General features: G+C 40.8%; 1 protein-coding gene across 3 annotated transcripts in view; it reads right to left on the bottom strand.

The window, feature by feature from the left end:
• The window catches only part of LOC116051795 (protein SON), a 41629-nt gene that overhangs the window by 3347 nt on the left and 24672 nt on the right, over positions 1–13610 (bottom strand). For 2 of the 3 annotated variants that reach the window (XM_031302398.2, XM_031302397.2), the window contains exons 14-19: positions 13183–13293; positions 9924–10040; positions 8871–9018; positions 5886–5954; positions 2578–2693; positions 594–695 (exon numbers count right to left, since the gene is read on the bottom strand). In XM_031302398.2, the coding sequence (XP_031158258.1) occupies positions 594–695; positions 2578–2693; positions 5886–5954; positions 8871–9018; positions 9924–10040; positions 13183–13293 (663 nt within the window). Of the gene's footprint in view, positions 1–593; positions 696–2577; positions 2694–5394; positions 5514–5885; positions 5955–8870; positions 9019–9923; positions 10041–13182; positions 13294–13610 lie in introns of those variants that run through there. The other variant, XR_004105444.2, reaches the window with a different exon arrangement.

Raw genomic sequence — 13610 nt, forward strand, 5'->3', positions numbered from 1 at the left:
AAACCAAAAGATATTTTTGGGGGGAATTCATCTCAACCCTTATGAAATCTATTTTATAATATTTAATAGTTTATTGATGTTGTGTATTTTTGTTCTCAAGTATGGTTTATTAATTAGATATTTTTATACTTGGCGAAGGTTGTCTGGCACCTCAGGGATGCAATCCTAGTGTTTCTGTGTTTGGTTGATGTATTTGCTTCCTAAGAAGTGGATCAGCCCATTTAAACAGCTAATGTCAGCATTTAAAGAAAAAGAAATAGAAATATCATATAAAGAGCCTCAAAGAGGTTTAGTGATTTATTTACATGATGATGTCTGAACTGAATTCCATGACAATCCATTGATTAGACCTCAACTTTGATCCATCTTAAAGCTTAGTCTTGTTAGATGGAGATGTTTTAATGACATTTGAGCAGTATTTAAGATACTTTTATGTGTGTGTATTTTCTGTATTTATATTAAACTGCTCGCTCTTGGAACTTACTGCATGGGGAATATCCAAACAGAGACAATACAGGTAAAATGAAGTAAAATAAAATAATATTCTGACTATGAAACTCGCCAACGGCTTGGATTATTGTTTTCAGTATTACCTCTCCCAGAGCCTGCAGTGCAACTGTAGCTGCCATGGCTTTGGCATGTTTCTTATTGGGACTAGCTGTTTGGGGTTGGTAGTCCACGCCATTCACTGTGACCTGGAGACAACAAAACATATGGATCGACAGTCAAATGTCAGAATTTAACCATCAGATGCAATAAATAAAAACAGCATGTGATTGAGAACAGGGATTAGAATAAGTGAGGGAGGGACGCATACCTCATGCAGTTATAAAAAAAAATAAAATCGATGTTAATGTTGCTGTTTTAAAACTCAAATCTGAAATGTGTTGACTTTCCAAGTTGAGCTGATTTAGTGTGTCTTTACTGCGTTCACAAAAGTGAATAACCGACTGGCTTTTTTTTTTTCTTGTAAATTTTTGCCCTGATCTAAACCTGATCATGTGGACTAGTTAATAACGGCCTGGAATACACATTTGCACCATTCAGAAAATGCACTGCAAATACACAAAACATATCACACCTGCAAATTAAACATGGCCATGGTTAGACTTTTGTCTGACAAACATACTGTTTTCCTCCAACTGGACTGATGCTCTAATCATTACACAGATAGAAGGTTATACAATACAGGTGTTGGTCTTCTTACAATTTATATTTACACTCTAATTTAAGATTAAGCTCCTGAAGAAAAAAAAAAAAATATATATATATATATATATGGAAATGATGGACAAAGTAGCAGACAGAAAAAAACATTTAGCTTTTGAGTCGGACAACTGTCCACTATAGGAAAAAAATATATATTTTTTTTCGCCCTGCATATGACATGGTAATGTCAGTCTGTCAGTTGTTCGGTCCACCACTTGGGTCCAGACTGAAATATCTCAACAAATATTGAATGCATTTCCATGAAATTACAGACACGCGTGGTGCAGAAAGGTCGATTTGTGACGACATTGGTGATCATCTAAATGATTCGCTAGCGACATATCGCGACATCTACAACATGAACTGGGACAAAATGTGGTCCAGACAATGAATTTTCCTCAATTAGGTTGACATTTGTGGTTCTGAGTGAAATTTCTTTACATTGGATTGCCATGAAATTGACTTTTCCTATAGTGCCACTATCAGGTCAACATTTCAATGTGTCCAATACTTGGGTTTATGACCAATTAGCTATAAAAATATTCACATCAGCTTCAGCTTAAACCTAGCATATTTTTTTGAGCTGATTCTTAGCAAAAAACCCTTTGTTCTTTCACAAATATGTGCTCATTCCTGTGTAATTACTTCCACCAACTAATCAAAGTTTTCTCGTAAGCGTAGAATCTGCCTTTTAGAATCATTCAGAATACATACGAGCGAGTCGCTCGAGTGACGGCCGGCATGTTGCGCCTCCGTCTTTAAAATATACATTAGCCAAAGAGGGACATACCACCGCCTTTCGCCCTTTTACACTCAGTGGCACCCCGCACCGTGACGCATGCCAGGGGGAGATTACTCGCCAGGGAAGTGAAAAAGAGAATTAAAACGACAAAGCGACAGGCAAAGCAACAAGACCAAAGTTAATATTGGTGTGGCTAGAACAGCTGCGTGTAAACGATGGAGATACTAAGAGCTAATTTCGGTTTCGGCCACCGTAGCAGTTAAAACGCGATGGGAATGGAAGGGCTTAGAAAGTAATATTCAGTTGGTTGTCATATACAATTTCACCGCTAGATGGGAGAAATTCTTACACAATGTAGCTTTAACTTTGTGTTTAGCGCTAATTAGCCAAATAACCAAACAGGTTAAACATGGGAAACAATATACCTGCTCAGCATCAGTATGTTAGTATTTAGTTAAAAGCATCGCTGTGCATGGCTGTCAGATCACGACGAAATGGATACAGAATTTCTTTAAATCTGATATCATAGAATGCAGATAAAGAGATGCAAACACTTTTAACAGTGGAGACAAACCTCAAAGGTCCAACATGTAACCGGCTAATGAAAAGGAGTAAAGCTGACCCACCTTGAAGAGGAAATTCTTTCGGTGGTCAGGACCACTGTGATGCACCATGACAAAGTCCGGCTGCATTATCCGTCTCTTGTTACACAGCTCAATGAGAGCAGACACCGGGTGCTTCCCTGTGCACAGATAAAAGGGCAGAATAAGATAAAGGGGCACACAAATATCCTACAGAGATATCCTGAAGAAGTTGATTTCATTAATAGAATATTCATACACTTCATTTAACATTCAAGTTAATCAAGGCTAACAATTAAAATAGTCATTACAACCTTGTGATACTGGCTAATTCAAGTTAGAAGACTGCAATTTTCAAATAGCAAGAGCCACGGTTTTACATAACTAACAGTGTTTGCTGCTGAATTTGAATTTTAACAGATATGATGACAGCTGTATTTACTCAGCATGCTCTTTGCAGGCTTGCTTCTGTTGTCCATAAGAGTGGCATGTCTTTTTTCTTTGCCAGAGTAGCTTAGTATGCTGGTGAACATTTACTAACTCTACAGATTACTGGTTTCGGTAATACAGCGGTATTGCTGTGGCGACAGTTAAAGGGTAAGTGCCGTTTTTTTTTCAACCTGGACCCTATTTTGGTGGGAACAACAATCTTTGACATTGGTCCAGTATTAAGCAAGATTGCTACAGTCGGCAGCGGCGAAACAAGCTGGAACGTAAGTTAATAGGGCAATTGTCCAGCTTGTATTTACCTTTACAAAGGTGTTTGTTTTACCACTGACAGGCTCAGATTAATATTTTAAGTGTCTGACAACATTATGGAAAGGGTTTCTAAGGAGCTCGACCTTTCTGTTAAAGAGCAAGATCCTTTTTTTTAAACAAAAATATCCGTGAAATCACGTTCGCTAAACCCACCAGACTCCATGTAAATAAACAGTAATTTTAGCATCGTAAAATACACTTCATTCAAAGTCGACAGAAACAAAATAAAACTATGAAAAGACGTTTTGGGTCGTCTTTCCACTTTTCCAACCATCGCAACTCTAGTTTTTTGTTGAAATAAACGCATAGTTTACCGATTTACATGTGAAAATATGTTGGCTCTATACACGCTAAAAGTATTGCTTTTTTAAATGGAGTCTGGTGGGTTTAGCGCTAGCGACTTTTCTGCCGTTTCTGGTTAAACAGAAAGGTCTCACAGAGGTTTTAAATAATAATGTTGTCAGACACAGAATATTAATCTGGGCCTGTCAGTGGCAAAACGAGCACTTATGTAAAGGTAAATACAAGCTGGACAATTGCCCTATTAACTTACATTGTAGCTTGTTTCGCCGCTGCCGACTGAGCGATCTTGCTTAATATTGGAACAGTGTCAAAGATTGTTGTTCCCATCAGTCACTTAGACACAAAAACATAGCACCAACAATAACAAGAAAGCACATGTGAGCAGAGCAGATGCAGCTTCTCTGTCAGTAGATGGGGGAACAGAGAAACACCATGAAAGTATTTGGAAATGAGTCACAGCACTCTGTTAAATTGTCTGCTGGGCCTATACAGTAAACTTACACATCACAGTCTTAATTTCATAATGCACATTTGTGTTATGATCATAGACCGTATAAAAGAAGTGGACAGATGTGGCCTCCAGGTCGGAAAAGTCAATGCTTAAGTGCCTTACATCTATGGAGTTTTATTCCTATCTTTATTCAAGAGCACATTCTTTCAATTTGACAGCATTTCTCTAATTTTATGTTCAGATTTTGTAATAATTTCCCTTAAAACCTTGCTGTCACGCTCAAATAGCCACTGCTTGCGCTTGGGTATACTGTGCTTCTGCTCAAACTTTATGCTTGGACTCAGATATGTTGTTGCTTGGACAGATTTCCTGCTCTCAGCTTCAGCCCTTCTCCTCGCACTCTGGCTGCTTCTGTGCGCTTTGCTAACCCCCTAACCCTAACCCTAACCCTTGTGCACATTTAACCTGCACCCACCAGCAAACGAGAGAAAGTTACGTCCACAATTACAACTAAAGTATTGGCCCTGGGGCTAGATTGGTTATTTCTTCAGATCAGATGGGCTTTATTAAAAACAGGTATTTCTTTTCTAATATCAGACAACCACCCGTGTGAGTGTTATTGTTGTAAAAAGAAAAATTGAAATCCATAGATATAACACATAAAAAAGTACACCACTTAGTTTGCAACTGGTGACTTCTATTATGAGGCAGACACACAGAAACACAATGTTTGTCACCGCAGTTAGCGCTGACCAGTTTTAATTTTGGCACCTGATTTTGATTTAGTTTGTGACTTAAGTCTTTTGATGAAAATGTATATTATATGTATATAATACTGTTAGTTTTGATCTAGCTTTAGTCAACAAAAACTAAGGACATTTACGTCTAGTTTCCGCCACTCTCATTTTAGTCATGCATTGTTGTCTTCCAATTATTTTAAGGCAGATGTAGCCATCTTTGTTCTGTACAGTTACCATTGTTTCATGTGTCGTGCTCATCTTTGGCGAGGTTAGTGGAGACGGCACTGCGTACTTGTTCACACACACACACAGAGCCAGATGTACTAACGCTTTTGCGCCCACTTCAGGCATATTTCTTGCGGTGATTCATTCAGAAGCTGATTTGCTCACTTGTTCACTAATAAAATGCTGTTCAGCTGTTTACGGTTTAGCGTGAGAGGAGAGGAATGCTGTGATATTTCTTTAGCGACCATCTAGAGGAAGATTTAGATAATTGACTAGTGATTGACATTAATCCTTTCTCATTCCTTCCAAGAGCGACACGAAAGATTACCGACTGAAAGTAACGTTAACGTTACGTCCACAGCACTTGATGTTGCGTTAGCTGACCTTGTCGTTGGCGTGCTGCCTGCGTGATTTCGTAGTTTGTCTCAGCTGTTTTGTGGCTGCTTCTTGTCTTATTCTCAGTGGATTGTGGATTAATTTAGTCCTTACATTTCTTCCAAGACCTGGTAATGTCAGATAACAAATGAGAGACATTTCAGCAGTTTGAGGGGACTGTTGTACTAATCAGGAGCTACAGTGTGATTCCACAGATGCCTACAGATGTCGTTAAATAAGACCTTGTATTAAAACGAGTTCATTTGTTCATGGATCCATCTTTCATATTATCGTTTAGTTTGTATTTGTTGACGGAAACTGCAATACATTTTGTCATAGTTCTCAAAGGCCTTTTCTGATCCAACTTGATTCCAATGTCAGGAAATGGAGAAAAAAAAAACTCGAGGCTAAAGGTTACAGCTAAATCATTTGTTGCAGAACAATTTCCAAGTTTATTTTCACTATACGTGCTGTGACTGTGTTTGCTGTGTATCGTTTACCCATTAGATCCTTGGTTACCACCAGTCCTCCTGTCTGCTTCTGTGGCTTCTCTCCTTCAGCAACTAGTCCTGAAACACAGAAATCATCATCACCACCATCTAAAAATACAAATTTTAAGCAATTCCTTTAATAGATAGATATACCGCCTTTTAATCAATAATAATTTATGAAATACGTTGGATGTTTTTCCATTCGAAAACCGTTTTAACCACTGACGTGACCTATGTTCGATGCAAAATCTGAGTAGGCTACATTGGGAGTTAAAAGAACGAGTAACAAGTAAACACCAAGTTATTAAATGATAAACTAAATACCACAAAATACGGACTTCATTTAAAATTGCGGAGCTCCCGTCTGCAGACCTGATCTACATGATGGACTGATGTATTCTGACGTTCGCTGTTAGCTAGCGGTAGCCCAGCTGGACTGATGCCCCGGGGAGGAACAATACTGTCGTTATAACTTTATCTGTCCATTTACTGCCACCGCTAAAATGCATTCATACTCAGGGGAGCAGGGAGTGTCGCTAATATAGGTAATCACTAGGGGTGGAACGGTACACTGAAGTCACGGTTCGGTTCATACCTCGGTTCAGACATCACGGTTCGGTTCGGTACAATGGAGGGAAAAGCATAACAAAAATGCAGAAGGCAATTTTTTTTATTGTGCATGTCTCAGGCTGTACCACCTAGTGTGATCCAGTCTCTCCCCTGAGCTAGCTGCAACAGCTTGAAGCGTAAGATGTAAACAGTAAGTACCCCACATCATCTCCAGACTCCATCTGGAACTTGTAAACAAAATAAGACAATCAGCTAGTAGTGTGAAATGGGAGACAAGCGCTGCTCTCATATGTGAATGCACAGAGTAGGGGTGTTAAAAGAGCAGCTTCGGTTACACAGAGCAGTTGGCGAATTGTGGCGTTAGCTTCACACGCTAACAGCGGAGCTAGCAGCAAACAGCGAAGCTAACAGCGGAGCTAACAGCGGAGCAAACAGCGAAGCAAATGGGCCTGGAAGCTATTTGTGGTCGAGGCAAGAAGGAATACAGCTACAGTACATCCGTATTTGGTTGTATATGGAAGGGACTAGTTTGCTTCGTGTGGACTCACTGGACCGACTTTTGTTCAAGATGTTAGTTTAGCGTTAGCATAAGCCTCAGGTAGCTAAACCGCACCGCCACCAATCGACAACTTTCGGCTTCAGAGTTCATCACGAGGACTTCCCTCCGTGAGCAGAGTGAGGCCCGCTGCAACGTTTTTCTTCCTCAGAGGGCAGCAGGTGCGTTTGTTTTACAGTTCAGTCGGCCTTTTCGGGCGGTTACCAAACACGCCTGTAACTCAATCTCGTTAAAAAGTAAGAGGCTCCATCTGGTAGCGTAGTGCCATCAGCATACTACAGCAAATCTACACAGCGTTTTGTGACACGTCCCTATCCTGCATTATCGATTAATATATATTTGAATGGTTTAAATTAATAGTGATTAACAGATGATTGATTAATCACAAACATTCCTACCACCACCATTAGCATTAGTGCCATTGTTCTCATCATCAATAGACTGTAACGCCATGTCGTAATGAGTAATGCGTATCAGTCAGAATGGGCAGATGGAATTTGTGCAATGCATTGACAGCAGTGTGATACTGAGGGTACTACTGTGAACCAGTACTGGCAGTATTTACACAGCAGTGAAAGGAAATTATTTATTAATTTACTGTTTGTGAACACACCATTCAAAGTTGGCCCCTGCTTCCCGGCTCGACGGCCAAAGAAAAAGAGAGAGGGAGAGAGTAAATGAAGAGAGGGCGCAGCCTACAAAGCAGTAGAGGGTATAGTAGACTCTTCTTATATTGTTTGGCAGTGATTATGTTCTGAAGCACAAATAAAAACAACCACACCTGCGCGGGAAGGTGCCGTATTGTCGGATTACGAGTGAATGCAGAGCTTCCTCCTCTCTGTTTTAACATATCTGTGTCAGTAAAACTTGTGCGTCGACATGAGATAGGAGGGGGCAAAGTAGTGGTTGGGAATGAGAATGGGCTGCACACCATGCACGCTGTTATTGGCTGAGGGTTACGCACCAACGTAGGGCCCAAAGGCTCTTTGTTACTGCCCAGAAACGTCCCACACACAGAAAAATAAAAGAGAAAACCTAGGTAGGGGGCAGGGTCTTTCTCAAATACAGACACCAACATGCACTTATAGTGGGTCATAAGTGATGATTGACAGGGATTACTTTTGTATTAGTCGATACATCGTTTTTTGAGGAAAGCGTTGCATGTTGTACCTTGAATGAGGCCAAGTCTCTTTACAATGGCCATGCCCACCACCAACATGTATTCTAAGCAGATTAAACTATAGCATTTCAAGTTCAAACGAAAGGCTCTTCAGAAGTTGATTTCCATTGCCAGCGCTCAACACCCAGAATGCTTACTTCTGCTCTACCTTTCCCTTTTCCGAACAGCCACTGGGGCAAGAGCTTTCGCCGTAGCCTACGTAAGTGGACTGAAGTTTATACTTGTGCGTTAGTTTCTGCGTCGGTCTCTTTAAGAGAATAGCAGGGCCGGCATGTGTGTGTAGAGCGAGTGAGAGAGTTACGGGGAGTACTGACTCTAGAGGCGTAGACGGAGAAACACACTGTCTCCCCTGTGCTTTATGACCACGTTCGGAAATCTGTAGCGGGAAAAGTTAACCCTCTCCTTGACTTCATGTTGTTTACGGAGAAGGAGAACCCGGAAACGAGTAGGACGGAATGTAGCGCTACCAAGCCACGGCCGAGCGGATCAATCACAGTTGTTGCAGTCTACGTCAACGCGAAGTGTAGTTACATTATTTTGAAAGGTGCGTAGGGTCCGTATCTCTGCGTACGTACCGACGTACGTAACAACGCATAAGCATAAATTGGCCTTAAAGCATACATTGTCAAGGCTCATAATCAAAATCTTTATCGCTAGTCTGTTGGTTCAGTGTTCTGTGGCTTCAGACCTTTGCGATCGACCTTGAAGTCAATTATGATTGGCTCCACGGTGCCCTCGCGGTTCCTCCCTAGGCCCTCTCCTGTCTTCCAGCCCATCTTTCTCATCAGGAACTCCCCGACACCCCCTGATACTGGAGCTGCCCTGAGGAACTGGTCCTAATTGAGACATATAAACAGACACAGTGAGACAGAAGGAAAGAGGAAGAAAGAAAGAAACCAGACAAATAGTCAGTCATGATATTGAGGTGACATACACTTATGCACACACACCACACAAATGCTAGCCTTGCCAATTGTCGTCCTCAAGACAATTTTTTTCTCCTTTTTTTTTGTTAGGGGCAGTGATCTGTTCGGCACAGTCTAGCGTGGTCCAGGCTGTGTCTAATCTGGTTAGGTGTGGTCTAATATTTGTGATTGGGGTGTGATTTGTGATTGTCGCAAACTTGTGAGGTAGGTATAGGACTGCATTTTCAGTATTTTGGTTCATTTTGTAAAAAAAATAAAAAAATAAATACAGTTTAAATGAAATCTCAAGAACAGGTAAAAATTAAACACCATGGTATGGTTTACATTGTGTACTACTTTGTAATCCATAGTACATCATTTCAAGTGTAAATTGTAAAATAAATAAGCGATGTCGGAGGTGTACATTTAAGATTTTTAAAATGTCTCTACATTTCTGCCAAAGTTCTTGTTCATTGCATCTCAGGGTGTAGAAAAGCTATTTCAAGAAATAAAAATAAATAAATTCATCAAATTGATTAAGATGACTTATAGTTCCTTGATAAAAAGATAATTTGGTCACTGAAAATCTTAACATATTTTCAGATTTAGCGTCAAAGTCGTCAAAATATCAAATTAATGCCGACAAGAGTGGCTGCTTAAAATACAGCTAACAGTGGCATACCAGCAGACATGCGCAGAAACCTCAATATGTCAAAAGATGCAGGTCTGTGTTTACATTATAGACAGGCGTACAAGTCTATGCTCATTTCTTGGAACATCTGTCTCAATGATTTTGTATTCTTCCTTGTGTATGTTGTATTTGTGTGCATCTTAACCTTCTTCAGCCATGCTTGTGGTCCGCTGGTAGAAAGCTCCTCCGAGCTGAGGACCTGGGCTCCAGTCGAACCAGTGAAAAGGCCAGGGACAGTATTGGATTGGGCCCACGCATCCACCTATCAAAACAGGACATTTCCAGTAGATCAGACAGTCGTAGAGCCAATAGTCTTAGGGCATACTACTCCTCCCACTGGGGGTGCATCGCAAGTCATTAAGATACCAAACCGGCGTACTCGAGGAAATAACCTAAGTGCGCCCAGGTTAATACCGGTTCGCCTATGCGACCTTGCATTGCATGCTCTGCTGCAACACGAAAATAGCGCCCTAAGTGTCAGTGAATTGCATTTACTTAATAGCGGGTATCAGTGCTGGAGAAATTTCAATAACAGAAAGCAGGTGTCCTGAAAATGTTTAGCTGTGAGTTTTTCTAAATTGAAATTTTCAGTCCGCACTTTCTCTTGAATGTACTGGAAAAAAAGGTTAGGGTTAGGGTTAGGGTTAGGCACGCTATATTTTGGTTGAAGAAGGTCCATAAACAAACCATCATTAAGTAGGTGTCCTAGGCTGGCTGCTCTTCCATGCTGGAAAAATAAATGGCTTATTGATTAATTGTAGATTTGAAATGAAGGAACTAGTTTGCTTTCCAACAGGCAGACAGCGTAGTTATAATGGTGATGCTTTAACAGTTTTGTGCTTTTATAGGTCCATTGTTAAATTAAAAGTAGAGCCGTTTTCTAATACAGTATGAACTCCGGACAACGTCAGGATCACACATATAGCAAACAACAGGAGATTCTCTGTAGCAGACACATTCTCACTTAGTGGAAATATTGTTTGATTTCCTTGAATGAATGAATTTTCTGATGATTTCAGCGTCAGTCCTTATAGACAGAAGGTACTGAACTTAGACATTTCTCCAGTAAGACATTTTCATTGCCGTCTTTGTGTAAATCAGCCTTCTTCTTCAACCTCTGATGTTTGTTTTCTTGTGGTTTTGCGAGCCGCGTAATAGGAACATCCACGTGCTCGCCGTGAATACTTGAGCACAAAGAGCGGCACTATTCACGCACACAGGGTTAATTGGAGATTACACGGTCTTTGTACTAGGGAGCTGACAGGGTACACTCTGTTTAATGACCGATCATACTGATTTGGACATTTGCGTACTCATACTTCTGTGCGGGGTAATATCTAGATAATTTCAGCATTGCAGAGCATGTATGAAAGGGGCTTAGGTGGAACATTCACAACACACCCACATTTAGATTGTTATTGGCAGTTAACCGGCGTGAGGCCATAGAGCTCAACCGTTTGGTTCCGGAAGTAAAAATCGTATTTATTTTCCCCATAAGGATTTGGAGTTTTAGCCATAATCATGTCTAAATCATCCGAGGTGGACTTACCACGAGCTATGAGATTGTGAAATGATGGTTTCTGCCCCGGTAGAAGCCACAAGTCTGTATGAAATCAACCTTGTTTTAAGAAAAAAAAGTTTCATTCACGATGCCATGGAGAAGTACTACACTACCCACAGTCCTACGCGTAACAGCGACATCTCTGATTGGTGGAGCTTGCTGTTACATTTTATGGAAATGTTTACCGCACCTAAGAACCGGCAAGAATGTAGCGTTATCTGCGCCATGGCCAACCCGCAGAAAGTGCACGCTGTGATACTTCAGCTTACGTCGTATTTACCAAACCTGCAGTTCATCGGGTAATCAGCTCCTTTCTCACCCACTATACCGTAAATTGCGCTGTAGCAAAGCGTTTAGTACTTGTGCTATGATACGGCTGAGTGCAGACTGCGATATTCCCACTGCTGATGCTATGACTGTTTGAAATGATCCTGATGCCAATATTTGTAATGTAGCGAGGAGTTTAACAACTGCTGGAATGGAATGTGAACGCTAAGTCGGAGATCCAATGTCATCTTTGATTTCTTCCAGTAACTGTAATATTGCATGGCTGCTTAATCTGTAACGCTTGATGATTTTGTGTTCACTCAACTGAAAAAGTGTGAAAATCTTTTCAGCTCGTCTCCTTGGCCTATGTCTCCGTCTTGCTCGGATTACTGCTGCCATTTCACCAGGAGGCATATGCGAGGAAACCCGCTTGCGGCTGGTTTGCACCTGCTTTTAAGAGGCGGAGAATTTTCACCGCAAAATAGAGGTGCGCTTTCACGGGCGGTTTTTGTACATACCACGGAATACATAATTAGGCGCACTTTACGCTTCCCCTCCCATCTCTTTATGGGAAACTCCCACTTTCCCCTTGACCCTCCCGTGAATCCATATGCATGACACGGAAAAGCGCAATTTGCCATTTTCAGTTCCCGCGACAGGCAGTCTGCACTTTTACCTCAGTGCGGCCTGTTTGTACATACCTCGCCATGCTTTTACGTGCACGTTGCGAAACAAATACAAACAAAAAGCGTTAGTACATCTGGCCCTGAGTGAAACAGACTGTACAGTTGGCTGCTCTTTGACTGCATTGGTGGAGCTGACTGTCTATGTGACTGTCTTTTTCTTGTCTGTGTATAATGTCATTATCACATGTATTGTGTTATGAAATTATGCCATTGTGTTTGTTTAGTCTGTCTTACGATGTCCTATTTTGTATTTTTTTACGATGTATTGTAATATGTATGATGTACATTCATTATTACATTATCCGAATGTAAAGAGAGTTGTAAGGACCTCAGGAAGAAAAGCTGCTGCAATGCAGGAGCTAATGAGAATCCTAAATAAAGAAAGAAAACAAAAGCAGCTGTAAATCTGTAACACTATATACATTTTTTTTAAAGGGGTACTTGTTAAAGTCCGAAACCCAATACCACAACTTGCTGCTATAATATATAACTATATGCACAATGTGGTGCCAATAGGTTTACCACTTTGGTCAAGACTGCAATATGTCAAAGACTGGAAAGGATTGCCGTGAAACGTTGTGCAAACATTCAAGTTCCCGACAAGATGAGCTGGCCACCAGACTGGTTAAACAACACACGCTAGTAATAGGGGACTCCATTACCCCCCAATGTTAGATCAGCATTGCCGGCCACTGTTTACTGTCTACCCAGGGCCAGAGCTTGCTGACATTTTAGCTTTTAGCTCAAAGCACTGCTGTGCCTTAGCAAAGCTAGACAGAGCCACTGGCGTGGTTGCAGACTCTTAGTCGGGTAAATGTTTTCATTATCTATATATGTAATTTTCTGAAGTGTCTGTACTAATACTAATTCTTAAAATATGTGTACTATACCTGCTCTTGTGCCCGGCTGAGCATGCAGATGGCATTGACATCATAGGGGTTCTCAGCCAATCGCCTCTGAGCTTTGATTCTCTCAGTTACAGCCTGAGAAATATCTACTGGCTGCAGAGAGAAAGAGAGAGAGAGAGAGAGAGAGAGAGAGAGAGAGAAAAAGACAGAGAGAACAGAGGTGACAAAAAAACAGTAGCAAAGGTAGAGAAAGAGAGAGAGGGGGAAGAGAGCTTAGTTTAAAAATGTGAAAGGCAGAAAGTCAGTTATTCAGGTATTTGTCGGCACACTCAGGTTTACAAGCAAAGACCTGAGAAAACAAAGTTTTTAAATCAGTTACCTTTGTGAATTATTTTATATTGTCTTATAACTTATCTTATAATTGGAAGTGCACATGATGTCATGCGTAAAGTGGAGATTTGATGCTTACT

Source organism: Sander lucioperca, chromosome 24, assembly GCF_008315115.2.
Source record: "Sander lucioperca isolate FBNREF2018 chromosome 24, SLUC_FBN_1.2, whole genome shotgun sequence".
Classification (NCBI taxonomy): domain Eukaryota; kingdom Metazoa; phylum Chordata; class Actinopteri; order Perciformes; family Percidae; genus Sander; species Sander lucioperca.